The following is a 25,875-nucleotide window of genomic DNA, read 5'->3' on the forward strand; positions in this document are numbered from 1 at the left end:
CCATACAGACTGAGTATTTTACTTAAGCTAGAATAAAATACTCTCATATAACTATTAATAGATGTTGATTAGTCTAACTCTAAACCTCAGTATTCAAGTTGTTCCCGCATACCATTCTTTTTTATAAAACTTTGTAGAAGTTTTATAACCTAAATATAATAGGCAAAGAGCTCATTAACCAGTAGGGGTTAACAGCAATATTTTACGTAATAGATAATTAAAAAAATAGAATATGATAGCGGTTTAGTTAGTAAGAGTTTCATGAGGGTTTTCTACAGAATTAGACAATAGACGTAGATATAGCAATAAGGGAAGAAATTGATCTTAACACTTATAGTTCGTGATCTTAAAATCTTTGACATGCCAGTCACCTAAATTATTACCCTGCATGTCTTCAAGTTCATAAACTAAATTAGATTTTTTAGTTACAACTTTACATGGCACATACTTTGGTGCTAGTTTCTTAGAAAATCTATTGCTTTTGTCACTCAGATAGAAAGTCTTTTTCCAAACAACATCACCAACTTTAAAGTCAAAATCTTTTCGGCGTAAATTATAGTGTATACTGTTTCTAGAATGAGCGTTAATTAAACAAGACTGCACTTTATCAAAAATTTTCCGTAAATTGCCTAAATTTTCAACATAATCATCCCTAGGTGTAAAAATTATGTCATCAATGAGCTCTGAGTTGACATAATGTAAGCCAGAAGTAACTAATTCCCGACCATAGACCAAAAATGCAGGACTGTATTTAGTCACCTCGTTAACGGATGTATTCATTGCAAATTGTATTTTAGGTAGGTGACAATCCCATAATCTGTGATCATTTTCAATATATGATGACACAGCCGTCATCACAACTTTATTGTAACGTTCAACAGTATTAACTTGCGGCGTATATTTAGGTGTGAATCTGACATTAGGAACATCATAATCCCTAAACAGCTTCTTTAAAATATTACTAGTGAACTGTTTTCCATTATCCATAAGAACCGTACTGGGAATACCATGAACAAGAAAAACCTTCTCCTCGAGTAACTTAGCTATTATCTCGGAGGTAGCGCGACGAATAGGGAATAATAGACAATATTTCGAGAAACAGCAGGTAACTACAAATATAAAAGTGTTCTGATTTCTCGAAGGCGGTAGAGGACCAATTAGATCCATACTCAACATTTGAAATGGACGTGAGCAATCTTTAGGACGGCCCATAAAGCCCAGAGTAGCATGTGTAGCATGTTTTTGAGCACAACACGTATCGCAATTTGAAACAAATTCAGACACATCACGATGCATGTCAGGCCAAAAGTAATTTAATGAAAGACGTTTATGAGTTTTATAAATGCCAAAATGACCGGCAGTAGGTTCAGAGTGATTTTTGTCAATAATTTCAGATCTGAACTCAAGAGGAATGACTTGTTTCCACTCAAACTCTCTAGTTAAAGGATTTAGACTCTTTTTGTACCTGAACAATTTACCATCGGCCACTCTGTAGTTTAGAAATGAGGTGGGAGTATTTTGACAACCAGTGTAAACATTTAGGTACCATGGGTCATTTGTAGTGTAAAGCATTGCACTGTTCGATGGAATTTGATCAATAGCAGCAATAGGGACAGAGCGAGAAAGACTATCAGGAACTACATTTTCAGAACCACGACGGTGCTTAATCTCGAAATTGAAAGACGACATGCGAACTCCCCAACGAGCTAAACGACCTGTGGGATTGTTCAGATTTAAAAACCACTTCAGTGACGAATGATCGGTATACACAGTGAACTTTTTACCGTTTTCTAAGTAACACCTCCAGTGTTCAATAGCTGTAAGAACTGCGAGAGCCTCTCTCTCAGTAGCACTGTAGTTACGCTCCTTGCTAGAAAGAGACTTACTCATGTAAGCTATCACTTTCTCCTCATTATTGATAAGTTGGGTCAGAAGACCACCAACGCCGTAATCACTCGCATCAGTGTGCACTTGGAAAGATTGAGAATAGTCAGGGCACGATAATACGGGAGAAGACACTAAAGCTTCCTTTAAAATACGAAAGGCATTTTCAGCATCGGTAGACCATTTGAATGGAGGTGAGTTTTTAGCCTGAGAGGTTAATTTATTAAGAGGCGAAGCTATAGAGCTAAAATTTGGAATAAAACGACGATACCACGATGCAGTTCCAATGAATCGACGAACTTCTTTCCGATTAGTAGGTGTAGGATAGTTAATAATTGCCTCAACTTTTTCAGGATCTGGCTGAAGTCCATTACTATCAACCACGTAACCTAAATATTTCAGTTTACTCCTAAAAAATTGGCATTTTTTGTAGTTAATAGTTAGATTAGCCATTTTAAGCTTTTCGAGAACACGAACTAGTAAAGAGATATGTTGCTCAAAGGTTGGCGAAACTATGATAATGTCATCAATGTACACAAAAACTTTATGCTCGAATTCTGGACCATAAAATAACATATCTACCAATCTTTGTTGAGTTGCCGGAGCGTTAGTGAGCCCAAAAGGCATAGATATAAATTGAAAAGTTCCACGAGAAGGTATATAGAAAGCGGTTTTACAACGATCTTCTTCTTTAATAGCAATTTGCCAAAAGCTCTTAGACAAATCCAGGCTTGAGAGGTATTTCGCATCACGCAAGTTGTCTATAATCTCCGAAATATAAGGAAGACTATAAGCATCTTTAATAGTAACAGAGTTTAGTTTACGGCTATCTAAACAAAATCTCAGTTCGCCGTTCTTTTTAGGCGTCAGCAAAACAGGAGACGACCAAGGACTTTCACAAGGTTCTACCACGTTTTCCTTTAGCATTTCGTCAAGTTGAGTAACAAGTATACTCTGTTTTTCGGGAGACATTCTATAGTATCGCTGACGAATGGGAGCAGCGTCGCCAGTGTCTATACAATGTGTAATTAGAGAAGTCCGACCTAAGCCACGTTCCTCGTAAGAAATCTCTCGGAACTGTGTAGTCATATGATCAGCCGTAACTTTTTGTTCATTAGAGAGATGAACATAATCACGTAAGTGCGTAGGTTGATCAATAGATAGTGTTTCTAATGAGTCAACATCATCAGACAAAATTACAGAGTCCAGATTTTTAGGAAACAAGTTAAAAATTCTCCAAAAATCCATGCCTAGTATCAAACAATTTTGAATTTCAGGAACAACGTACAACTTTAAGACGTGAGATTGACCTAAGAACGTCACAAGTAAATTCATCATACCTATATTATTTAGCGCATGCCTACCAGCACCAAATAAATCCAGAGTTTCAGAACTATCTAGCACAAAACCAGCATCCAATAAAACTTTATGAAAGTTTTTACCTATAATTGAATAGCCGCTGCCAGTATCTAACAAAGCGTTAATCATCTTACCGTAGATTTGGACAGAGACATAAGGTCTGCTATGAATATTTTCAGATTTAGTTTGTAAAGCGTGGATTGAAGTGACAGAATAGCAAGAAAAAAATTTCGATATAAAATTAAGCCAAGATTTCCAATCTGCATCATTAAAGTTTCTTCTAGATTTACTGTCGACTTCATGTGCACTGCAATCCACCAAATTTAGTTTTTTGAATCTTTAGGATTACAAGTTGTACAATCTGGGTAGCGAGTATCTTTTTTTCCACACTTAAAACATATAGGGAAATGTGGTTGCTTGCATTCTTTTAGAGAATGTGTATTAGAGCGACACCTCGGGCAGTACTTTTGAGTAGCGTTAGGATTGTTAGATAAATTCGCTTGTACAGCATTAGTAGTACTAGGTTTTTCTTCTGTAGGTTTAGATTTGTTGTAGTTACTAGAGCCGGAGTAGTTAGCGTATTTGTTTTGGTTATAATAATTCCTCTGTCTATCATTGGAATTATTGTTTTGGTAGTTTTTATTTGTATAGTTGTTATTATTTTTATGTTTATTGTAGGCAAAATCAGGGGCTAAAGTTTCAGCAGTCACCCTAGGCGGTTCATGAAATAAGGACATGCGTGACTGAATGTCCTCATAGTTTGAGCAGAGTTCTTTAAGAGATTTAGAGTTGGAAAGAGGTAGGAAGGAAATGAAAGTTGGAAAGAGGTAGGAAGGAAATGAAAATGGAAAGAGGTAGGAAGGAAATGAAAGTTTAATTTAGAAAAGTTAATTAGTATTAGGTATTTAGAATTACAATAAGTTAGCTAGGGCCGTGAGTCCTTATAACTGAGCCGGCAAGAATGAAATAATGAAACAAGTCTTTAATAGGAGGCACTTTCCTGGGACTCTACTTCGCAGGCGGGCAGTTGTAGATGGCTCCGCTGAACAAAGCAGGCATCGCAGTCGCAGGTCCAGAGTATTCTAAGAAGGCTCCGCACTGTGGTCCAGGATCCTCAGCTCGGAATGGAAACCTTCCAGATTGTGGAGCATGCGCATAGCGCAACCCGGGGTAGTGCAGGCTAGTGGGCTTTCAGAGTCAACCCCAGACTTGATCCCTAGCAATATTGGTCTTATTAGAATATGCACACAACGGTGACTGCGTCATCCGGCCCGCAAGGAAAGAAATATCAGGAAAATTAACCTTTTAGCATTTCTTTAGTGTTCACGGATGAAGCAGTCAGGAAAGAACAGATTAGTTAACAGTATAAAAGAATACAACGTAACATTATTCCCATAAGAAACTTAGATTAGAGATTCACAACACTTACCCGATCCGGGGAAATGTACACAGCATAATAAAAACTAACGGCAGTTTGCGATCTATTTTAAATCAAGGTTAGTATTAATTCTACATTAAATATCGAAGGTTATTAGCGAAAATATGTGAGCAATCAATGAATCTACACCATATTTTTCATGTGACAAATTCACAAGATTCCTGAAGGAAATTTTAAAATGTAATGTTTTTTTGCAACCGGCCAGCACAAAGCGCCGAGCGCAACGAGGTTTTATAGCAAACCGTTACACTATGAACAGCAATGATGATATCTGTTTACGCAATAGGATATTTTCCTACTGGTCAAATCAGTTTCTTTTTTAGAACTGTCAAAACGATTTGCTAATATGGAATTTATATGAAACATTACATCGTGGCGTCACGGTCAACTCGCCTACTTTTTATATTTCTATCCAATTTATTAAATATAACTTGTGTTTTAAAATAACTGCTATCTACATGAACTTAGTATTTAACTAGATCAGGCATGAGGGGTGGGGGGAAATGAGCGAACGGCATAGTCTTACGTATCTTTCAGTAGGAGTAGCAGCGAAAGCGCTATTATTGTTTGTCCTTGTCACAGTCTCACATTTTTTTTTGTTCCCCACTATAAATTAGTATGGATTATGGTGGGCAACAAATATATTCGACCAATCATATTAGTGTCGCATTGCGTATGTTTTGTCCCTCACGGACGCACGCGTATACCACTTCTATAGGATCCTACCTTCTATGGCTATGTTTTTCTAATAATTATCTGGTGCTTTATTTCATGCATGGTGTGAAATAATCTATTTTAGATACAGGAAAATACCCTATTATTTCGCATATTTTACAAAATCATATCATATCATATCATAATCATATCATAATACTTTATTGCGACCATGGTAATATAGATGTTACACAATATTATTATAAATAGTTTCACATGGGCCCTGTTAGGGCAAAGCAAGGATGTATGTACATAGTATATTTACACTAGAATATTATATAATTACGCACAATCTTAAAAAATGCCATATTTAAAACATCGTATTTGTATAGTAATCTGGATAAAAACTTAAAAATAAAAATAATCCGCAAAATTCATCATTTAGAAAATTACATATCAACAAATCTATTCTATAATTTTTATAAATTTACAGAATAGATTTGTCTTAGAATCTCTCAACCCTAGTTATTTTCAGAGCACGCCCTAAGCGCAGGCGTGTGCGTGCCGCCGCCGCAAATCTTCACGACGCGGCTCTCGTGCGGGCTGGCCGCGTACTGCACGCTGTGGCGCGGCGCGCGCGCGGGCCGCGGCCCCACCGTGCTGCACGTGTACGGCGGGCCCGAGGTGCAGACCGTCACCAACAGCTACAAGGTGGGCCAGCACCCGTGCGGGTTCATCCTATCTAAGCGCAAGTGTGTGCGTGCCGCCGCCGCAGATCTTCACGACGCGGCTCTCGTGCGGGCTGGCCGCGTACTGCACGCTGTGGCGCGGCGCGCGCGCGGGCCGCGGCCCCACCGTGCTGCACGTGTACGGCGGGCCCGAGGTGCAGACCGTCACCAACAGCTACAAGGTGGGCCAGCACCCGTGCGGGTTCATCCTATCTAAGCGCAAGTGTGTGCGTGCCGCCGCCGCAGATCTTCACGACGCGGCTCTCGTGCGGGCTGGCCGCGTACTGCACGCTGTGGCGCGGCGCGCGCGCGGGCCGCGGCCCCACCGTGCTGCACGTGTACGGCGGGCCCGAGGTGCAGACCGTCACCAACAGCTACAAGGTGGGCCAGCACCCGTGCGGGTTCATCCTATCTAAGCGCAAGTGTGTGCGTGCCGCCGCCGCAGATCTTCACGACGCGGCTCTCGTGCGGGCTGGCCGCGTACTGCACGCTGTGGCGCGGCGCGCGCGCGGGCCGCGGCCCCACCGTGCTGCACGTGTACGGCGGGCCCGAGGTGCAGACCGTCACCAACAGCTACAAGGTGGGCCAGCACCCGTGCGGGTTCATCCTATCTAAGCGCAAGTGTGTGCGTGCCGCCGCCGCAGATCTTCACGACGCGGCTCTCGTGCGGGCTGGCCGCGTACTGCACGCTGTGGCGCGGCGCGCGCGCGGGCCGCGGCCCCACCGTGCTGCACGTGTACGGCGGGCCCGAGGTGCAGACCGTCACCAACAGCTACAAGGTGGGCCAGCACCCGTGCGGGTTCATCCTATCTAAGCGCAAGTGTGTGCGTGCCGCCGCCGCAGATCTTCACGACGCGGCTCTCGTGCGGGCTGGCCGCGTACTGCACGCTGTGGCGCGGCGCGCGCGCGGGCCGCGGCCCCACCGTGCTGCACGTGTACGGCGGGCCCGAGGTGCAGACCGTCACCAACAGCTACAAGGTGGGCCAGCACCCGTGCGGGTTCATCCTATCTAAGCGCAAGTGTGTGCGTGCCGCCGCCGCAGATCTTCACGACGCGGCTCTCGTGCGGGCTGGCCGCGTACTGCACGCTGTGGCGCGGCGCGCGCGCGGGCCGCGGCCCCACCGTGCTGCACGTGTACGGCGGGCCCGAGGTGCAGACCGTCACCAACAGCTACAAGGTGGGCCACCACCCGTGCGGGTTCATTCTATTTAGACGATGCGAGAACTCGCATGCGAGTTTCATTACTTACGGCCAGTGAAAGCATATAACTGGAAACCGCCTTTGGGAACATTACCGTTCAAATTCTCAGGCCAAATTAGCACACATACACAATTACGCCTACATTTAAATAAGACGATACGTTTACAGAGCCTGTCTCTATTACACTAACGTACACAGCTAAGTGTACATGAAATGCATATAATGTCAATAACTACCAATCAGCGACATTAATCCGCTAATAACCTTCTTGCTGTACGTACTGGCCGCTGAGAGTTCGCGGTTCATATTTGATTAGAATATGACTTGGACAGGGATAGGTTTATGCCATACATTGAAGAACCAGTCAAATAATTCACGTATAATAATTTAATGCAGATTAAAAGATAACTAGTTAAAATGTTGTTATGAAATTAAATGACAGACTAACTCAACATAATTAAATATTCATTGTTGTAGGTATAAATGTATTCCGCTATAATAAGTATTTTGTATATTTTATTATCAATCTGTATGGCAGTGCGAAGTCACGTTCAGAGCCCGTACCATGAGTCACTGACAGTGTCAAAACTGACATTTACGCTATCGAGAACGTAATTTACTTTCTATACATCTCGTGTGCACTAATACGCGAGTACGAGCGAGATGTATAGAAAGTAAATTACGTTCTCGACGGCGTTTGTCAGTGCCAAACTGATGGTAGCCGTACTGGTATAGTCTGTCCGTTTTTCTAAGATCAAGTACGCCATAGTAAATGTATGGCGAACTTGATCTTAGAAATCGGACAGGCTATACAGCCTGCAAAATTTACATGGGTACACGAATCGGGTCAAAAACATTTGAACAGGCGGAGTCACAATAAATCCCCACTTTCAGTTCCAATGGAAATATATTTTATATGTATATAGCCGGTCAAGCAAGTTTGTCAGTAGAAAAAGGCGCATAATTACAATTTTGTATGGGACCATAACCGTTCGCGCGCTTACATTTTCTAAATTCGCCGCTCTTTTCTACTGACGGAAATGGCTTGAGAGAGAACCTACATAGATGTGACAGTAGAGGGTGGATTAAAATGATCAACATTTTGAGATAATGTGTGTATTTGTTAAATTAATTCAGTGAAAGCGTGATAGAAAACAATGTATCTACATATAGGAGACCGGGTATGATTATCTCACGGGTTATCTCATGAATAGAACATTAGATATCTTGCCAGGCATCCACTCAATTTCATGTCTCTCTAATTGGACAGCTTTTTCCATAGTTCTCTGCGAATAGCATCTTGTGGGAATCTGAATGGAAAGTAATGTAAAATGACAATACCAAATTTGATTATTAATTTGAAATAACTAGGTAGTTTTTTTATAGCTCCATCTCATGAAATAAAAAAGGAAAATACAAATCCGTAAGAAGGAATTTATTACTACATTTATAATTACAGTGGAATCCGTTTATTATCCGTTTATCCGTTTTTTATTTATTTATTTATTTATTATGACTCCGCTTATACTGACCAACCGCTTACTATGGCGCAATTACTGTCCGAAGTTTGGTTTTCATATGAAATTCTTTGTGACAAAGTCGGATAAGATGACTTCGACCTATAAATACTATTTTTATAGAATGATGTCCGGTTATACTGACAAATTCGCTGGTTTTCGTGGCCGGCCCCACATCTTTCCCTGCGAGGACGTCTGTGGCGTTTAAATTGTTTTACTTTTTACTCTCGGTGAAAGTTGATAATTGGTGTAAGGTTAATAAAACTCATCTCTCACAAAATAGTTTGAGATTAATTTGGAAAACATAAAACAAAAAGTTTATCAACTATGCTTTATATGACATCCGCTTAGTATGACATGTTTGTTACTTCCCTTCAATTTCATTATAAGCGGATTCTACTAATATAGAAAATACCTAAACCAATCATAAGTTAATAAAATAGTCTACTTCATTTGGCATAAAACCATCCCTATTATCCTCGCAATTTAAAAAGTCGTATGTTTGTATGAAAGTCGTATGCAGTTGTTACGTTTTAGCTTAGCACGGTAGTATTGAAAAAATGTCGTCATGTTTATTCCAAATTTTACTGAAGTTATCTGTTTACTACAAGTGAAAAGTGATTCCACTGTCCTTGATATGAACTAAAACAACTTCTGCACCACTTCAGGACACATGAAGACATTTTTAATTACAAAAAAGCGTAGTTTTTATCATAGAATTAATATGACTAGAACAACTGTCAATCTTCAAAAGTGCGACCAAAAATGAAATGCAAGTGTGTGCGTAAATTGTCTATGTGAGATCGAAAATAGTGATGTCATGTTACAACATATTAATAATCTGTCGATGTTTGATTGCTTTATCGACTACTTTTTCAAATGTGTTATTTTAAACGTTAAAATTCTACGACATTATGACGTATAAATAACACTTGCACTGCGTGTACTATCAAAATCGTTGCAGACTTATCTTAATGTAACTCTTACTGTGTTGGAAAGTGAAGTTTAAATTTACCGCTAAACATGAGCACCTTCAAAAAGGTATAACAATCGTTATTATTTGAAGTCGGTTATAAAAGCTAATATCTTAATGATGTCTTGTGAAGAAATAATTACATAGCTATTAATATACCGACAAGTTATCGATACTGTCATATGAACATTTTGTCAAGCCCTATCGTAAAGTAACAGGTTATGTTTTTACACAAAATATTTTAAATTATAGACTAATATGATAAAATATTAGCACACAAAGGAAGAAAAACTTATAATGAACTTTATAAACCGGCTTCTTACACTTTTTACGCTGTTAATTTGACAAAATATCGTTATGAAAATTTCGCTAGGAATATCATAAATCCTCTGAAATTAGTGTTTGCTTGGATTATTTGGCATTGTAACACTGAAATCCGGCACACTACAAGACACAATCTTCACTGAATTACTTTATTTAATACTTTTCGTCCTAATCCGTGTATATTTTTCAATTTGAAAATTACTGTGATACGCTCTTGGCCGTCCGCGGCCGTCGTCAAAGTCAAAAGTGGTCACGTTTTTTCATTGGTAGTCTGACTCTTTCGCACTCATGGTATGTTCATATACGTGATGGCTTCCCTTTCGCACACTTCAGCTGTCTGTCAAGCGCGAGCGCGAAAATGACAAGTCTGTGGTTTTTATAAACCAATTTAGCCATCCGTCACTGACTGTCATCTCGGCCGCACTGAAATTGCCAATCGAACAGTCTGTAAGCACCGCCTACAATCGAATACTTTACGTTGGGTCATAATTGAGCGGACAGAATACTTCCATGGTTTATATGCGTTCACTGCTTACGGCTCATTTAGACGGTGCGAGAACTTGCATGCGAGTTTTGTTATATTGTGTCATTTGATCGGTCGACTGAATTGACGTAACCTCAATGGTCCGCAATGTAACTAAAATCGTATACGAGTTCGCGCGCCGTCTAAATGAGCCCTAATCATGTTAATAAAGGTGATGTCATAGTGTCATTCCAACAATACGATTCATCGACAGTCTAGACATCGTAATGTCAGATGTTTTTGAGGTGATCCGTTCGTAACTGCGATTATTGATGAAATTCTTATTAGAAATTATATTTTTCAGTGGTCATTTGGTTGATTTCAATACTTTGTGATGTTATTTAAGTATACTACAACATTTTAAAGAAAGAAAATACATTTATTTACGTCAAACCAAACCAGTTAATTACATAGAATATAGAATACATAGAAGAGATAGACGTTAAAAACGACCCCACTCAGCGTAATGCTACGGTAGACCGCAGTGCTGTTTTCAGAGGGGACCTAACTTATAATTAACTTAAAGCTATGGACAAAAATTAACACATAGAGGGAAAAAATAGATAAAACAGTAATTAAAAGATGACAGTTAACATTTTAAGTGATGATAATTGTGTAATTCCATAGAAAAGTGTGATTTGTTCAAATTTAAATTGTGTATAATTCGCAGGGTCACAGGGCGGACACGCCATAAATCAAAAATGATTTGCGTTTATATGTGTGCGCGGCACGTCTGTACACGCGTCATTGAGTTTCTGACGGAATCCTGACATGTTCTCAGTAGAGCGACTTACGCACACATTCATGTCGCGGCCTGTCGCGGGCGAGGTAATCCGAATCGGGGCGGGGCGGTGCGTGTCCGTTCTGTATGATAATACTATTACTTATTCTGTGGCAGGGTATAAGACAGTTGCGCATGCACATGCTGGCGGCGCGCGGGTTCAACGTGGTCGCCATCGACTCCCGGGGCTCCAAGCATCGCGGCCGCGCCTGGGAGGGGGCCATCAGGGGCAAGATGGGGCAAGTGGAGCTGGACGACCAGGTGACTGCCCATTTGTGAATTATTCGCAGGGTATAAGACAGTTGCGCATGCCCATGCTGGCGGCGCGCGGGTTCAACGTGGTCGCCATCGACTCGCGGGGCTCCAAGCATCGCGGCCGCGCCTGGGAGGGGGCCATCCGGGGCAAGATGGGGCAAGTGGAGCTGGACGACCAGGTGACTGGCCGTTTGTGAATTATTCGCAGGGTATAAGACAGTTGCGCATGCCCATGCTGGCGGCGCGCGGGTTCAACGTGGTCGCCATCGACTCCCGGGGCTCCAAGCATCGCGGCCGCGCCTGGGAGGGGGCCATCCGGGGCAAGATGGGGCAAGTGGAGCTGGACGACCAGGTGACTGGCCGTTTGTGAATTATTCGCAGGGTATAAGACAGTTGCGCATGCACATGCTGGCGGCGCGCGGGTTCAACGTGGTCGCTATCGACTCGCGGGGCTCCAAGCACCGCGGCCGCGCCTGGGAGGGGGCCATCCGGGGCAAGATGGGGCAAGTGGAGCTGGACGACCAGGTGACTGCCCATTTGTGAATTATTTGCAGAGTATAAGACAGTTGCGCATGCACATGCTGGCGGCGCGAGGACACAACGTGGTCGCCATTGACTCCCGGGGCTCCAAGCATCGCGGCCGCGCTTGGGAGGGGGCCATCCGGGGCAAGATGGGGCAAGTGGAGCTGGACGACCAGGTGACTGGCCATTTGTGAATTATTCGCAGGGTATAAGACAGTTGCGCATGCACATGCTGGCGGCGCGCGGATTCAACGTGGTCGCCATCGACTCCCGGGGCTCCAAGCATCGCGGCCGCGCCTGGGAGGGGGCCATCCGGGGCAAGATGGGGCAAGTGGAGCTGGACGACCAGGTGACTGCCCATTTGTGAATTATTCGCAGGGTATAAGACAGTCGCGCATGCACATGCTGGCGGCGCGCGGGTTTAACGTGGTCGCCATCGACTCCCGGGGCTCCAAGCATCGCGGCCGCGCCTGGGAGGGGGCCATCCGGGGCAAGTGGAGCTGGACGACCAGGTGACTGCCCATTTGTGAATTATTCGCAGGGTATAAGACAGTTGCGCATGCCCATGCTGGCGGCGCGTGGGTTCAACGTGGTCGCCATCGACTCGCGGGGCTCCAAGCATCGCGGCCGCGCCTGGGAGGGGGCCATCCGGGGCAAGATGGGGCAAGTGGAGCTGGACGACCAGGTGACTGCCCATTTGTGTATTATTCGCAGGGTATAAGACAGTTGCGCATGCCCATGCTGGCGGCGCGCGGGTTCAACGTGGTCGCCATCGACTCCCGGGGCTCCAAGCATCGCGGCCGCGCCTGGGAGGGGGCCATCCGGGGCAAGATGGGGCAAGTGGAGCTGGACGACCAGGTGACTGCCCATTTGTGAATTATTCGCAGAGTATAAGACAGTTGCGCATGCACATGCTGGCGGCGCGAGGACACAACGTGGTCGCCATTGACTCCCGGGGCTCCAAGCATCGCGGCCGCGCTTGGGAGGGGGCCATCCGGGGCAAGATGGGGCAAGTGGAGCTGGACGACCAGGTGACTGGCCATTTGTGAATTATTCGCAGGGTATAAGACAGTTGCGCATGCACATGCTGGCGGCGCGCGGGTTCAACGTGGTCGCTATCGACTCCCGGGGCTCCAAGCATCGCGGCCGCGCCTGGGAGGGGGCCATCCGGGACAAGATGGGGCAAGTGGAGCTGGACGACCAGGTGACTGCCCATTTGTGAATTATTCGCAGGGTATAAGACAGTTGCGCATGCCCATGCTGGCGGCGCGCGGGTTCAACGTGGTCGCTATCGACTCCCGGGGCTCCAAGCATCGCGGCCGCGCCTGGGAGGGGGCCATCCGGGGCAAGATGGGGCAAGTGGAGCTGGACGACCAGGTGACTGCCCATTTGTGAATTATTCGCAGGGTATAAGACAGTCGCGCATGCACATGCTGGCGGCGCGCGGGTTTAACGTGGTCGCCATCGACTCCCGGGGCTCCAAGCATCGCGGCCGCGCCTGGGAGGGGGCCATCCGGGGCAAGATGGGGTAAGTGGAGCTGGACGACCAGGTGACTGCCCATTTGTGAATTATTCGCAGGGTATAAGACAGTCGCGCATGCACATGCTGGCGGCGCGCGGGTTTAACGTGGTCGCCATCGACTCCCGGGGCTCCAAGCATCGCGGCCGCGCCTGGGAGGGGGCCATCAGGGACAAGATGGGGCAAGTGGAGCTGGACGACCAGGTGACTGCCCATTTGTGATTAGGGTTGCTGACACATGTTGAATTTTATAACTAAATCTAGTTACATATAGGTATAGAAAATGAGCAATTTATCACAATACATTGGAAACTTAAAAATATATGGGATTAATAAAAAAATACAAGACCTTAAAGTTTAAACAAAAATGTTTCTTTAACTTCCAAATAGGAAAAAAAGATTGGTGCCATTCGATTCCTTGGATTTATTTAAAAAAATATTGTATAGCAACAATATACATAAACGGAATATTTCACCGACAAAATAGCAATTTCCTTGTCCTGAAAATACTGACAGATAAAACCCAACGTGCGACGACGAGTGAAGCGAAGAGAGAAGCATAATTAAAAAAAAAAGCTCTAAACATCTATGTACAAGACTGTTTGCCACGAGTTAACAGTTTATGATTTAATAAAATACAATTTTTGTTCAGGTGGAGGTGTTGCAGTGGCTGGCGAAAGAGACGGACTGCATAGACATGGAGCGGGTCGCCATACACGGCTGGAGCTACGGTTAGTACTCCTCTTGGTAAAAAAATACACAGTCGGCTATAGCATAGAGATAAAAATACATAGATTGCTCACTCTATACATCAGTTTTGATACCAAAAAGACTATTAATTTCAGTGTCTACATCTAGCATCGAGTAACGGAACTAACAGTACTGCTCAACTAGTATTTGTGTGTAGATCTTTCCCGCTACTTTTAAAATTCGAAACCTTCACTTAGAACCACTCCTCAGCGCCATCTGTTTGATTTTTGCACTTATCTTCATTGTGTATAGGCTAGATGACTTCATTTATGGTATCAATCAATCAGGTTTGTTTTTAGGATCAAATGTCTATATGAGACCCATTGCCATTAAAGCAATACAAAAGTCAGAAATGATAGTCAAAGTCCGACAGTCGTACTTCACTCGCAAAACGCCCCTAACAAATCGCTATATGAACGTGACGTCAAGGTCACTGAGAGCACATCTTGAAGTATGAACAAAACAAGAAAATTGCATTTTTGTCGGTGAAATATTGCGTTTATGTATATAGTTGCTATACAAACTTTTTTTGGATAAAATGTGAGGAATCGAATGGTATCCTTACTTATTACGTTTTTAAAAGTAAAAAAACAACTTTAATTATGAAACTTTTAGGTGCTGTATTTTTAATATCTGGGTGAATCAACTTTTAGAACACTTAATTTCGTGTCCCTAGGCTCCCTACCAAAGAAAAATTGATTTTTCAAAAACCATGTCGATATTTTTACTTTTTTGTTTACACGGGCGTTATTAGATCCATAAGTATTTAAGAACACATTAAAATTAACAACTTGATCAGATAAAAGTTACATTTTGTACGGTAACGCAGGAGAAAAAAAGTTATCTCCCATACAAAAATCAGGGACACCATTTTTGCCTTTTTCTACTGCGTTACCGTACAAAATGTAACTTTTATCTCATCAAGTTGTTAATTTACTGTGTTAATTAAATATTTACGTATCTAATAATGCCCGCGTAAACAAAAAAGTAAAAAAATCAACATGATTTTTGAAAAATCGATTTTTTTTTACTAGGGCGTCTAGGGACACGAAATCAGTGTTCTAAAAGTTGATTCACCCATCTACAATATTGTGATAAGTTGCTCATTTGCTATCTATAGCTGGCCAACCAAATCTTGACAGTAAAAAAAGGCGCGAAATTCAAATTTTCTATGGGATGATATCCCTTCGTGCCTACATTTTTCAAATTTTCCGCCTTTTTCTACTGTCAAGATCTGGTTGACCCAGGGCTCGGAACCGGTTTTTTTGTAAAACCCAAAATAGCCCAGTATTTTTAATTATTGTATGCTCTTTACGTAGGCATGAATCATGTATTTAGGTAACACCTTCGTATTATTAGATTGTCCCATTAAAAATGAAATAATAAACCAAAGAACGAAAAAGAACGAAATAATACCGGTATTTTTTGTATGAAGAAAAAACCGGTTCCGAGCCTTGGGTTGACCAAGTATATTTTACTAGACTTTGTTATAAAATTCAACATATTCCCAGGTGGTTACTTATCCCTGCTCGGGCTGGCGACGCGGCCGAACATCTTCCGGCTGTGCGTGGCGGGGGCTCCGGTAACGTGCTGGCGGCTGTACGACACGGCGTACACGGAGCGCTACATGGGGCTCCCGGCGCGCGCGCCGCACGCCTACACGCGCGCCTCCGTGCTCGCGCACGCGCCCTTCTTCCCGGACCAGTAAATACTCACTCAATAAATATAGTCTGTGCAATGTAAAGCAAACTAAAATATGGTATTCCCAAAGAGAATAGATTTTATAGAGAGTTACTGTCATGGTAAATTATGTAGACACATTACATTTACCGCCATCTTTTGACAGAAGATTAAAACTGTTAGAACGGCATTTGACTTTAATCCTTAAGATCGGTTTTCCTAGGATAGCGGTGCCGTCATATAGCGGCCGTCTCCATACTAAATAATACGGCTAAATATGGATGTCGTAGTATTTGTATGGAGACGGCCGCTATATGACGGCACCGCTTTCGGAGGAAACCAAAGCATTAGTCTTTGACTGATATGTGTTAATTTGTAAATATTGAAATTAACGCCATCTAGCTGAGCATAGGCCAAAGGTATGATGCAATCTTTTCGAACGATCGAGCCTATAACCTTTGGCCTATGCTATGCTTAATTTGTTAACCCGTGCGAAGCCGGTGCGAGTCGCAATTGTTATATAAATTCCACATGTATTTTACTCTCTTCGTATTCGAAATTACGTTGTAAGTTGTGAAAATATTCTGTCTCAAACGATTTTCGATATCTTGTCAGAAATAAGCGCCTTTCATCCCTTGGTTAACAATCTACTATTTTCCACAGGGAGGGCCGTCTACTAATCATTCACGGGCTGGCCGACGAAAACGTCCATTTCTGCCACACGGCGGCGCTTCTGTCCGAGCTGGTCAGGCTCGGCAAACCTCATCGGGTCCAGGTAAGATGAAAATTTCCACACAAGCCTAAGAAATGTCTCATTTTTTGAAGTGAAAACTTCTTTAGCGGCGCTGTGCACTTTTTGTGATGGGGAAAAAATGTTAAACTCGCAAGAGGTGTCACGTGGCCGTAAGACGTAAGACGGACACGTGACCTGATCGAAAAACTGTTACTTCAATGTCATTGAGTTTTTCTTTATTGATTTAAATGCCATCTAGTGAGTTTCGCTCTAACTGGTATTAATATAACTCGAGTACTAACAGTGATGTGCTTAGGGGTTTCAAGTAATGCGACTAAATAATGCTAGATGGCGTTAACCTCAATTATACATAGTGCTGCAGACATTTTGCAATATTGATTGAGTTTTCACTTCTGCCAGCACTCCCGGAGTGCAACCCGTTGTTTTTTTTATAGAAAACTTTTTAAAATAGAGACCGTCTTTAATTAATGTGAAATATGTAGTTCAGATTATTTTGAAACTTTCTGAAATTTCTGTTTACTTGTTACATTACCTGGATCATACGATCAAAGATATATATGTCGCAGGGAAATGATCAAAACAGAGATTTGAACAAATCTCTAAGGGATATGATCAAATAACGCAGGATGTTAAAATGGCGAATCCATATCATCATTTCCCTAGAAAAATTCAGTCATTTGACCAAATCACTGACCCTGTTTAGTGAAAAGACAAAATCGGCCAATAAACGCGAAACGCTTTTTCATTTCACTAGATTTGTTTAGGAATTTGACAAAATCCCTAACCACCACAGTAAGTTGACGAAACGAACTTAAAAAGTAAACTAGTTTTATCATTTCGCTAAACAGGTTTAGTGAAATGAGAAAGTCTCAACTGGAAGATGGTATATGGTGATTTGATTAAATCTCTGAAAGGTTTAGTGAAATGACGAAAGCAAGTACAGAATACAACAGTTTACTCTACAGTTAAGCGATTTGATCAAATCTCTGACTAGATTAAGTGAAATTTTTTGAAATTATGATGCCGTATTGGTATTAAAACAATCCCCGGTACATTACTTCCATCTAATGGACCTCTGTCTACCTTAGGGACTTCCACCAACACGCTTGATTTGATTAGCAACTCTTTAACCCTTTAGCGGGCAAGGCTCAAAAAAATCCTCAATTCAAGCCTCATTGCTAATCTATAGCACAAAACATTTTGTACAAGAAAAAAATACAAAAAGATGATGTTATAGGGTGGTCTTTTTTGAGACCCTTGCCCTGTAAAGGGTTAAATTTGTGCAGAGAAGTCTCTTTTATTTTTTCAGCCGATATTTTCAAAATTTTTCACTTAATCTAGTCAGAGATTTGATCAAATCGCTTAACTGTAGAGTAAACTGTTGTATTCTGTACTTGCTTTCGTCATTTCACTAAACCGTTCAGAGATTTAATCAAATCACCATATACCATCTTCCAGTTGAGACTTTATCATTTCACTAAACCTGTTTAGCGAAATGATAAAACTAGTTGACTTTTTAAGTTCGTTTCGTCAACTTACTGTCGTGGTTAGGGATTTTGTCAAATTCCTAAACAAATCTAGTGAAGTGAAAAAGCGTTTCGCGTTTATTGGCCGATTTTGTCTTTTCACTAAACAGAGTCAGTGATTTGGTCAAATGACTGAATTTTTCTAGGGAGATGATGATATAGATTCGCCATTTTAACATCCTGCGTGATTTGATCATATCCCTTAGAGATTTGTTCAAATCTCTGTTTTGATCATTTCCCTGCGACATATATAACTCTGTTTAAATAAATAAAGTCTATAAAAAAACGTGCCTCCTAATACAAAATAAAAAATATGCTCGAAAAGATGGCGCCATACCTTTGGCCTATACTCGTGTAGATGGCGACACCGTTTGATATTTAACCATTTTAACCGTGAAAGAACAAGGTTCAAAGTCAAATGGCGTTCTAATAGTTTTAATCCTGTGTCGAAAGATGGCAGTAAATTTACTGTGACTAAAAAAATACTTTGAGAATACGCCTCTATACTGAATTCTCTTTGATACATAGACTAGGAATCCTCTAGACGGAGTGTAGAGCAATTATTTCATGAAACCGATGCTGCCAAAAATACTGGGGCGCGGGGGACGAGGTGAGCGAGTCCCGTGCCGTGATTGGTCCGTTCAAAGACACGGACGTCACACAAAGACACTTTGACTCGAAGATGGAGTAAAACTCCCGTATATTTGTGGCAGAGGGTGTAGCGCTACTATGCTCAGTCTGGAGGATGTCTTGTCTGTGCTTATATACTATCTTATATTGATTATTTGTTGTCAGGTATACCCGGGGGAGCGCCACTCCCTCCGCGCGATGCACGCCGCAAAGCACTATGAAGCCACCCTGCTTCACTTCTTACACGAAAACCTGTAAATTGTATTATAGACCTTAGGTTAACTAGCGTAAGAGCAGTTGTGTCGGTCTCGAGAACGTTCTGTTTACTATGGAGAATATTCTCGAGCGAGAACGTTCTTGAGAACGGCACAACTACAGTAAGTCATTGTCGCTTAGACGCGTAGCGCCATCTAGTTGTAACGATCATTAAACTGAACGAATGAAACTTTGATGAATCGATATGTCAAGTGTCACGGGATTTACAACTCTGTTGTATTTGGAGGAAGGTTCAAAATCGTCCTTGTTTTTTTACTGTTATCCAAGAATGAACTAAAAAAGATGTTATTATTTGCCGGATTTTTATATAGCCGGACTTTGTTTCGTTTGGAATAAGGTTTTAAATCAAATGCATTGATTTAGAAGGTTCATTTTGGACTTCGACGTGAAACTAAAAAATAGTTATTTGTTTTACAAGGGGGCAGTTGTTTAACCTTTTCGACGCCGTGTCAAACACAAATGCTGTCTCTCAGACGCCACGTCACCGAAGTGTCAAAACTGAAATTAAACTTTATGCATATGCACCTAGGTCTATGTTGCTCTGTGGTCTATGACCGATTAATACGTCTTTGGCGTTGGACCTGCGGTATATATCGGTCATTGGCGTCCAAAAGGTTAACCTCTCGTGCTAATATTGATACCCGAGCAAGCGAAAGATTTCAAAATTATTCCAAATATGGAATCTTGAACGTTGCGAGGGATTCAAGGCACGAGGGTTAAACAGATTTGGACATCGAGTGAAACACAACATTTTTCACCACACGGAAAGTACTAACTGTAAAATATCAAACAGAATCAAAGCAAATCGATTCAAAATTAATTATTTATCATTCAAAATAATCATTTAAAAGTCAATTCTACCAGCATAACATAAGAAAACAACTCGAAATTTGCATTTGATTACTTTGCCTCACATGTGGATATAACGCAACATTCTTACGTGTGGTGAAAAATATATACTTTTATAGCTCGATATTTAAGGAATTATTATAATTGGGTGTTTTCTAAAATAAATATTGAAAACCCGATTCTCACGGATCCTGGTATTTTTGGGTTCTTTCAACTCAGAATCACTAGCATATTCAATCCTGATGATAAAAAAAATGTCCCAAAAATCTGTATGAAAATTGTACATTCCACTACGTCACGTCCATACAAGTGAAAAATTTTCTCATAATAAAACGTGACGTAATGGAGTGGACATTTTGGGACATCTTTTTTTAATGGAAGACTGGAGAGTGCTGTCGATTCTGAGTAGAATGAGCCCAAGAATGTCCAGATTTGAAAGAATCAGGTTTCGATATTTATTTTAGAAAAAGCCCAAAATTACTGTCAATCGGAATTCGAAGTTCTTCTATTGATGAGAAAGTTACCTATTTACAACTGCTATATAAATGATCATTTTTGTAACTGTAATTAAATGAATTATGTAATTTTTCCAGAACATATTTATGGCTTGATTAATAAAAAACGATTTATTGCCTTCTTGGTTCGTATGAATTAATTATTAAGTAAAAAAAAATGCATTGCTCCGTGGGGAGAATATCGGCTATTTCACACGGGCGTGGAACAAAAACATCCTTTTAAATACTTAAAAGTACAATGGTTAATCTATTTGATTTTCAACCTTTATTAACTCTAAAAATATAGACGATAGTTAAGACTGCATCGACCGTCCAGTGGCGCCCTCATTAGGGGAATTGTGTTCTGTATGAATCAGTAAATTAATATTGGTGTCCTAATTCACCAATTTTTGATCTATGTGATATAGTTTTATATTAATTGGTTTAGACTTTATCACCTAAACGGATAAATGTGGCCACTATTTGCCGTATAGTTAGTTAAAAAATAAGCAAAATAATACTATGTGACCAAAGACCAAAAGTTGAGGAATCAGTAGGACAACAATATTGACACATTCATTGCCACCCAGCCAAGCAAGACATCCGCGCCAGGCCACAAAAATTTCGTCATATAAAGCTGTAGTGCCACGATCCCGACTATCGAGTCGTCCGGACTGGGAACGGAATCATAAAATACCCGATAGTCGGGTTTTCGGCACTGAATGTGTTAATAGACTGATTTATACAGAAATTAATTCCCCTAATGAGGGCGCCACTGGACGGTCGACCCAGTCTTAAAAACCCCGCCCATCGCTGAACTGAGATTTGGAAAGGAACTCGATTGACTTGAATAATTATAATTGGCGAATATAAATGAATTATAGCACTGCTTGTAATATTAAATTAGGTGTGAGATTTATATTGTGGTATTATCAGAGAATATGGTTGTAATAATAGGGATGATAACACATGTTGAGTTTTGTAACAAAATCTAGTAAAATAGATAGTGTAGGTGACAGGTTAAATAAAAGACGTAATTTCGCAAAATCTGAGGCCAAAACTATGGTACGAGCGAGGAGCCAACGCGGCGGGTGTGAATTTTGGAAATGTACTACTACCTTACAGTTACATATAGGTGCAGCGCATGACTTGGGCTCGCTACCTTCCATTGTTTTTATGTAGCTTTAATTAGAATAATTTACACTAGATGGCATTGCATGTACCAAATTTAACCAATTAAAATTAAAGTAATAAATCTAGGATACAGTCTACATTACATACATGCGTCGCCTACAATCCCACCCCCTTAGTGATGACTAGTCATCACGAGCCATCTCTGGTGCAAGTAAGGCGACGCGTGTTACGGGACGGCGTAAAATTCCCGTGCGCGTGCGGACATCGACTACGCGAGTACGCCCATCGTTACCGGGGTGTGTCGCACTCACTATTCCGTGCCGCCATGATCCACGATCTAAGTTAGGTTCGACTAAAATAACATAATCTCCTACCTGTAAGGAACGCCTTTCGCGCGTCCACTTCTGTCGCGGAAGAAGTGTTGGCAAGTACTCCTTAAGCCAACGTGCCCAGAACATATCAGTTAGACGTTGTGCTATCCGCCACTGCCGTTTCAGCTGGAGATCCTCGTTGTCGTACTTACCAAAAGCTGGTCCATTTGATGACGTACCAATCAAAAAATGATTGGGTGTCAGAGCTTCCGGATAATTAGGGTCCGTCGATACGTACGTGATTGGACGGCTGTTGACCAGGGCTTCAACCTCTGCCATCAATGTTGAGAGCGTCTCTGGGCGTGGTGCGCGTTCCTTGAGTACTGCTCGCAGGGCTGATTTTACAGTGCGCACCATGCGCTCCCACGCGCCTCCCATCTCTGGAGCGCCTGGCGGAATAAACTTCCACTCGATTCCTCTCACGAGTCCATCATTGCGCAGCGCGTCGCGGTCTAGTTCAGCGATGCTGCGTTTCAATTCTAAATCGGCACCTTTCAGATTTGTCCCATTATCGCAGTATATCACGGTAGGGGTACCTCTGCGTGCTATCATCCGTCTTAAACCCATTATGGTCGAGTCGGTGGTAAGGCTTTCCGTTATTTCAACGTGAACAGCTCGAACTGTCAGACACGTAAATAACATGCCATAGCGTTTTTGCCTACCACGACCTACTGTGACCTCCATTGGGCCAAAAAAGTCAATTCCGGTGAACGAAAACGGACGCCGGTTGTGCTGCAGCCGAGCAGCCGGCAGGTCACCCATGCGCTGCGGCTGCGGCGTGGCACGGCGATATCTGCATAACAGACAATGAGCTGCGACTGCGCGTACAGTTGGTCGCAGTTGCAGAATCCAATAGCGCTGCCTTAGCTCATTAACTACTAGTTCTTGAGCTCTGTGCAGTGCCCGTCTGTGGTGGTGTTCTACAAGCAGTCTGGTGATTCGATGTTTGCCATCAAGAATCACTGGTCTCTTCGTAGACTCCTTGACACCCACAGTCTTGTCGATACGACCTCCTGCCCGTAGTAGGCCCGCATCGTCAAGATAAGGTGTTAACTGCAGTAGCCGGCTATCTTTCGATAACGGCTTATTTTTCCTTAAACAATCAATTTCTGAAAGAAAAGAATCATTTTGACATTTTTGAATCAACAGGTCCTCTGCCGATTGTAACAGCTCGGTGTCGATTCGATTGCATTTACGTTGACATTTTTTAATAAATAACAATACCCGTGCAGTTGTCATAAGTAATCGAATCCACGACGAAAAGTTATTTTCGTTAGGTACCGGCAACGTGCTAGTACAGTCGGCCGAGGATACGACATTAACAATCTTACGTTCACAGAGCGCTTCCTCGAGCTGCTTAGAACCCTTGAGATCCTTGGGCCACTCACTTTCACGTTCACGCAAGAACTTAGGCCCCTGGAACCATACATCATCGAACTGCAGAGGTGGCGCATCCTCACGAGTGGCCACATCGGCTACGTTTAAGGCCGTGGGCACGTAACGCCACTCTGACGCAGTGGTTAACTCGTCAATCTCACCAAGGCGGTGAGCGACGTATGGTTTATAGTCCCTAGGGTCGCTGCGAATCCATTGAAGGGCGGTATTAGAATCCGTCCAGAAATACCTCTTGTTTGGCTTAATATCTTTGTGCTCGCTCTGTATTGTGGCGGCAAGACGAGCAGAGAGCAAACAACCTTGAAGTTCCAATCGCGGTATGGATACCGGACGTAGAGGTGTCACTCTGCTTTTGCTCGCCACAAAACATACATTCAGAGTTCCATCTGAGCGAAGAAAACGCCAATAAACAACAGCGGCATATGCCTTACTGCTGGCGTCACAAAACGCATGCAATTCGGTACTTATAATAGTGGGGTCACTTACCCCATCCGCCGAATCGTCATAGCACCACGTCCATGCTCCCGCGTCAGCGTAGTACCGTGGTATGCGCAGCGATGCTAGTAGTTTAAGCTCGTCGAGCCACCTTACCCAGCACGCGTGCTCCTCTGGTCGGATGCGGCTGCTCCAATCTACGCCACTGCGGTGAACGTTCTGAAATATTATTTTGCTCTTTATAATAAAAGGTGACAAAAAACCGTGAAGGTCATAAACCGACATTATGACACTAAGCATTTTTGCTTTCGTGGGAGCCTCAGATCCATTTAATATCTCCTGTGGGACACGATTAAATGAAATTCTAAATCCAAAAGTATCATCTGAAGGATGAAACATTAACCCTAATGTGCGCTCAGTTGTATTCATGACTCCGTCTTTGAAGTGAACAGCTGATTGCGCGAGCGCATCGGTAGGTATATTTTTCAATACCTCCTTACTATTGCTGGACCAGTTTCGTATCTCGAATCCCCCGCTTTTGTGAATAAGAGTAATTTGTTCAACCAACTTGACTGCATTTTCTACACTGCTAGTTGAATATAAACAATCATCCATATAATGACTATTTACAATAACATTTACCGCCTCCGGATATAAATCATCGTACTTAGATGCATTTTTATTCTTAATGAATTGAGCTATAAACGGACTGCAAGTAGCACCAAACAATAGACTTTGCATAACACATGTTTTTACGGGTGCGCCCGGAGATTCCTGCCATAAAAAACGAAGAACGTGTTGATCTTCCGGCCTTATTTTCACCCTTAAAAACATGTCTTTAATGTCCCCAATTATAACTATTTTATTCTCGCGAAACCTGAGCATAATTCCCATAAGTGAGTTATATAAGTCTGGTCCCGTTAATAAATAACTATTAAGACAATTCCCATTTACTTTTGCAGCACAATCATAAACAAGTCTCAACTTACCAGGTTTGTTGGGATTCTGAATTCCGAAGTGCGGGAGATACCATATGCGGTCGGCCGAAAGTTCATTTTCCTTGAGCTCACGTGCATAACCAGCGGCAAACAGCTTGTTTACCTCCATTCGGTAGCGATCTGCGTACGCGTTATCTTTAGCAAATCTACGCATTAAAGACTGTAGTCGCGTAAAGGCAGCTTCGCGTGTATCTGGCATGGTGAATACGTCCTTCTTGAACGGCAGACCAACCTCCCATTGATTCCCGATAAGGCGCGCTGTATCTTCTAGTATCTGCAACGCCCTTAAATGATCGCTATTTTCACGGCGTAAGGTTGAAATTCCTATGGAGTCTAGGGAAAAAGAATGTTTAATTAAATCATTTAATTCACCTATATTCTCGCTGTCTGTGTGACTGAGATGGAACACGTTGGCAGCGTTAGAGTGAGTGCGACCACAATTGCCATGAATTGACCAACCTAACTTGCACAGAGATCCATAGGGCTCGGTTTCACTACCATGAATGATTTCAATCGGTGCGATTAAAAAGTAATTATCTTCCCCAATAAGAATGCGCGGTATAACACGACTTTTACACACATAATCCTTAATATGAGATAATCGTTTACAATTTAAACTGTTAATTACAGATAAATCTTGTGCTGGTAAATGTAATTTAGACACTTTACGCAACTTAATGTTATAACTATTGTTATTGTTTTGTCCACTTATCTGAGCGATAACGGTCGGTACAGCTGACTGGTACACTTCTAGTCCAAACGCGTCGGTAAACTTTATAGAACGCGGTTGTTCACATTTAAGACCTAACTCGGCTGCTAGGTCAGAGTCTATCATGGACACAGAAGAGCAATCGTCCAGAAGCGCGTATGTACTTACGGTACCTTTAGGTCCACGCAATCGCACTG

The 25,875-nt window shown here is 42.3% G+C and overlaps 2 protein-coding genes across 2 annotated transcripts in view; one reads left to right on the forward strand and one right to left on the reverse strand.

The window, feature by feature from the left end:
- LOC134659710 (dipeptidyl peptidase 9) overlaps window positions 1-19,527 on the forward strand; it is a 74,574-nt gene extending 55,047 nt beyond the window's left edge. The window contains exons 14-20 of the mRNA XM_063515402.1: window positions 5,871-6,046; window positions 11,499-11,642; window positions 14,330-14,408; window positions 15,939-16,131; window positions 16,771-16,882; window positions 19,183-19,304; window positions 19,395-19,527. Of these exons, the coding sequence (XP_063371472.1) occupies window positions 5,871-6,046; window positions 11,499-11,642; window positions 14,330-14,408; window positions 15,939-16,131; window positions 16,771-16,882; window positions 19,183-19,275 (797 nt within the window). The 3' untranslated portion in view covers window positions 19,276-19,304; window positions 19,395-19,527. The remainder of the gene's footprint in view (window positions 1-5,870; window positions 6,047-11,498; window positions 11,643-14,329; window positions 14,409-15,938; window positions 16,132-16,770; window positions 16,883-19,182; window positions 19,305-19,394) is intronic.
- Window positions 19,528-21,650: 2,123 nt separating this feature from the next.
- Window positions 21,651-25,351, reverse strand: LOC134659826 (uncharacterized). The gene is made up of 2 exons (XM_063515533.1): window positions 24,961-25,351; window positions 21,651-24,190 (listed from the first exon to the last, which is right to left on the reverse strand). The coding sequence occupies exons 1-2, from the start codon at window positions 25,045-25,047 to the stop codon at window positions 21,953-21,955; spliced, it is 2,325 nt and encodes a 774-aa protein (XP_063371603.1). The 5' UTR covers window positions 25,048-25,351; the 3' UTR covers window positions 21,651-21,952.
- Window positions 25,352-25,875: the final 524 nt, after the last annotated feature.

The sequence above is a fragment of the Cydia amplana genome, chromosome 25 (assembly GCF_948474715.1).
Source record: "Cydia amplana chromosome 25, ilCydAmpl1.1, whole genome shotgun sequence".
Taxonomy (NCBI): Eukaryota; Metazoa; Arthropoda; class Insecta; order Lepidoptera; family Tortricidae; genus Cydia; species Cydia amplana.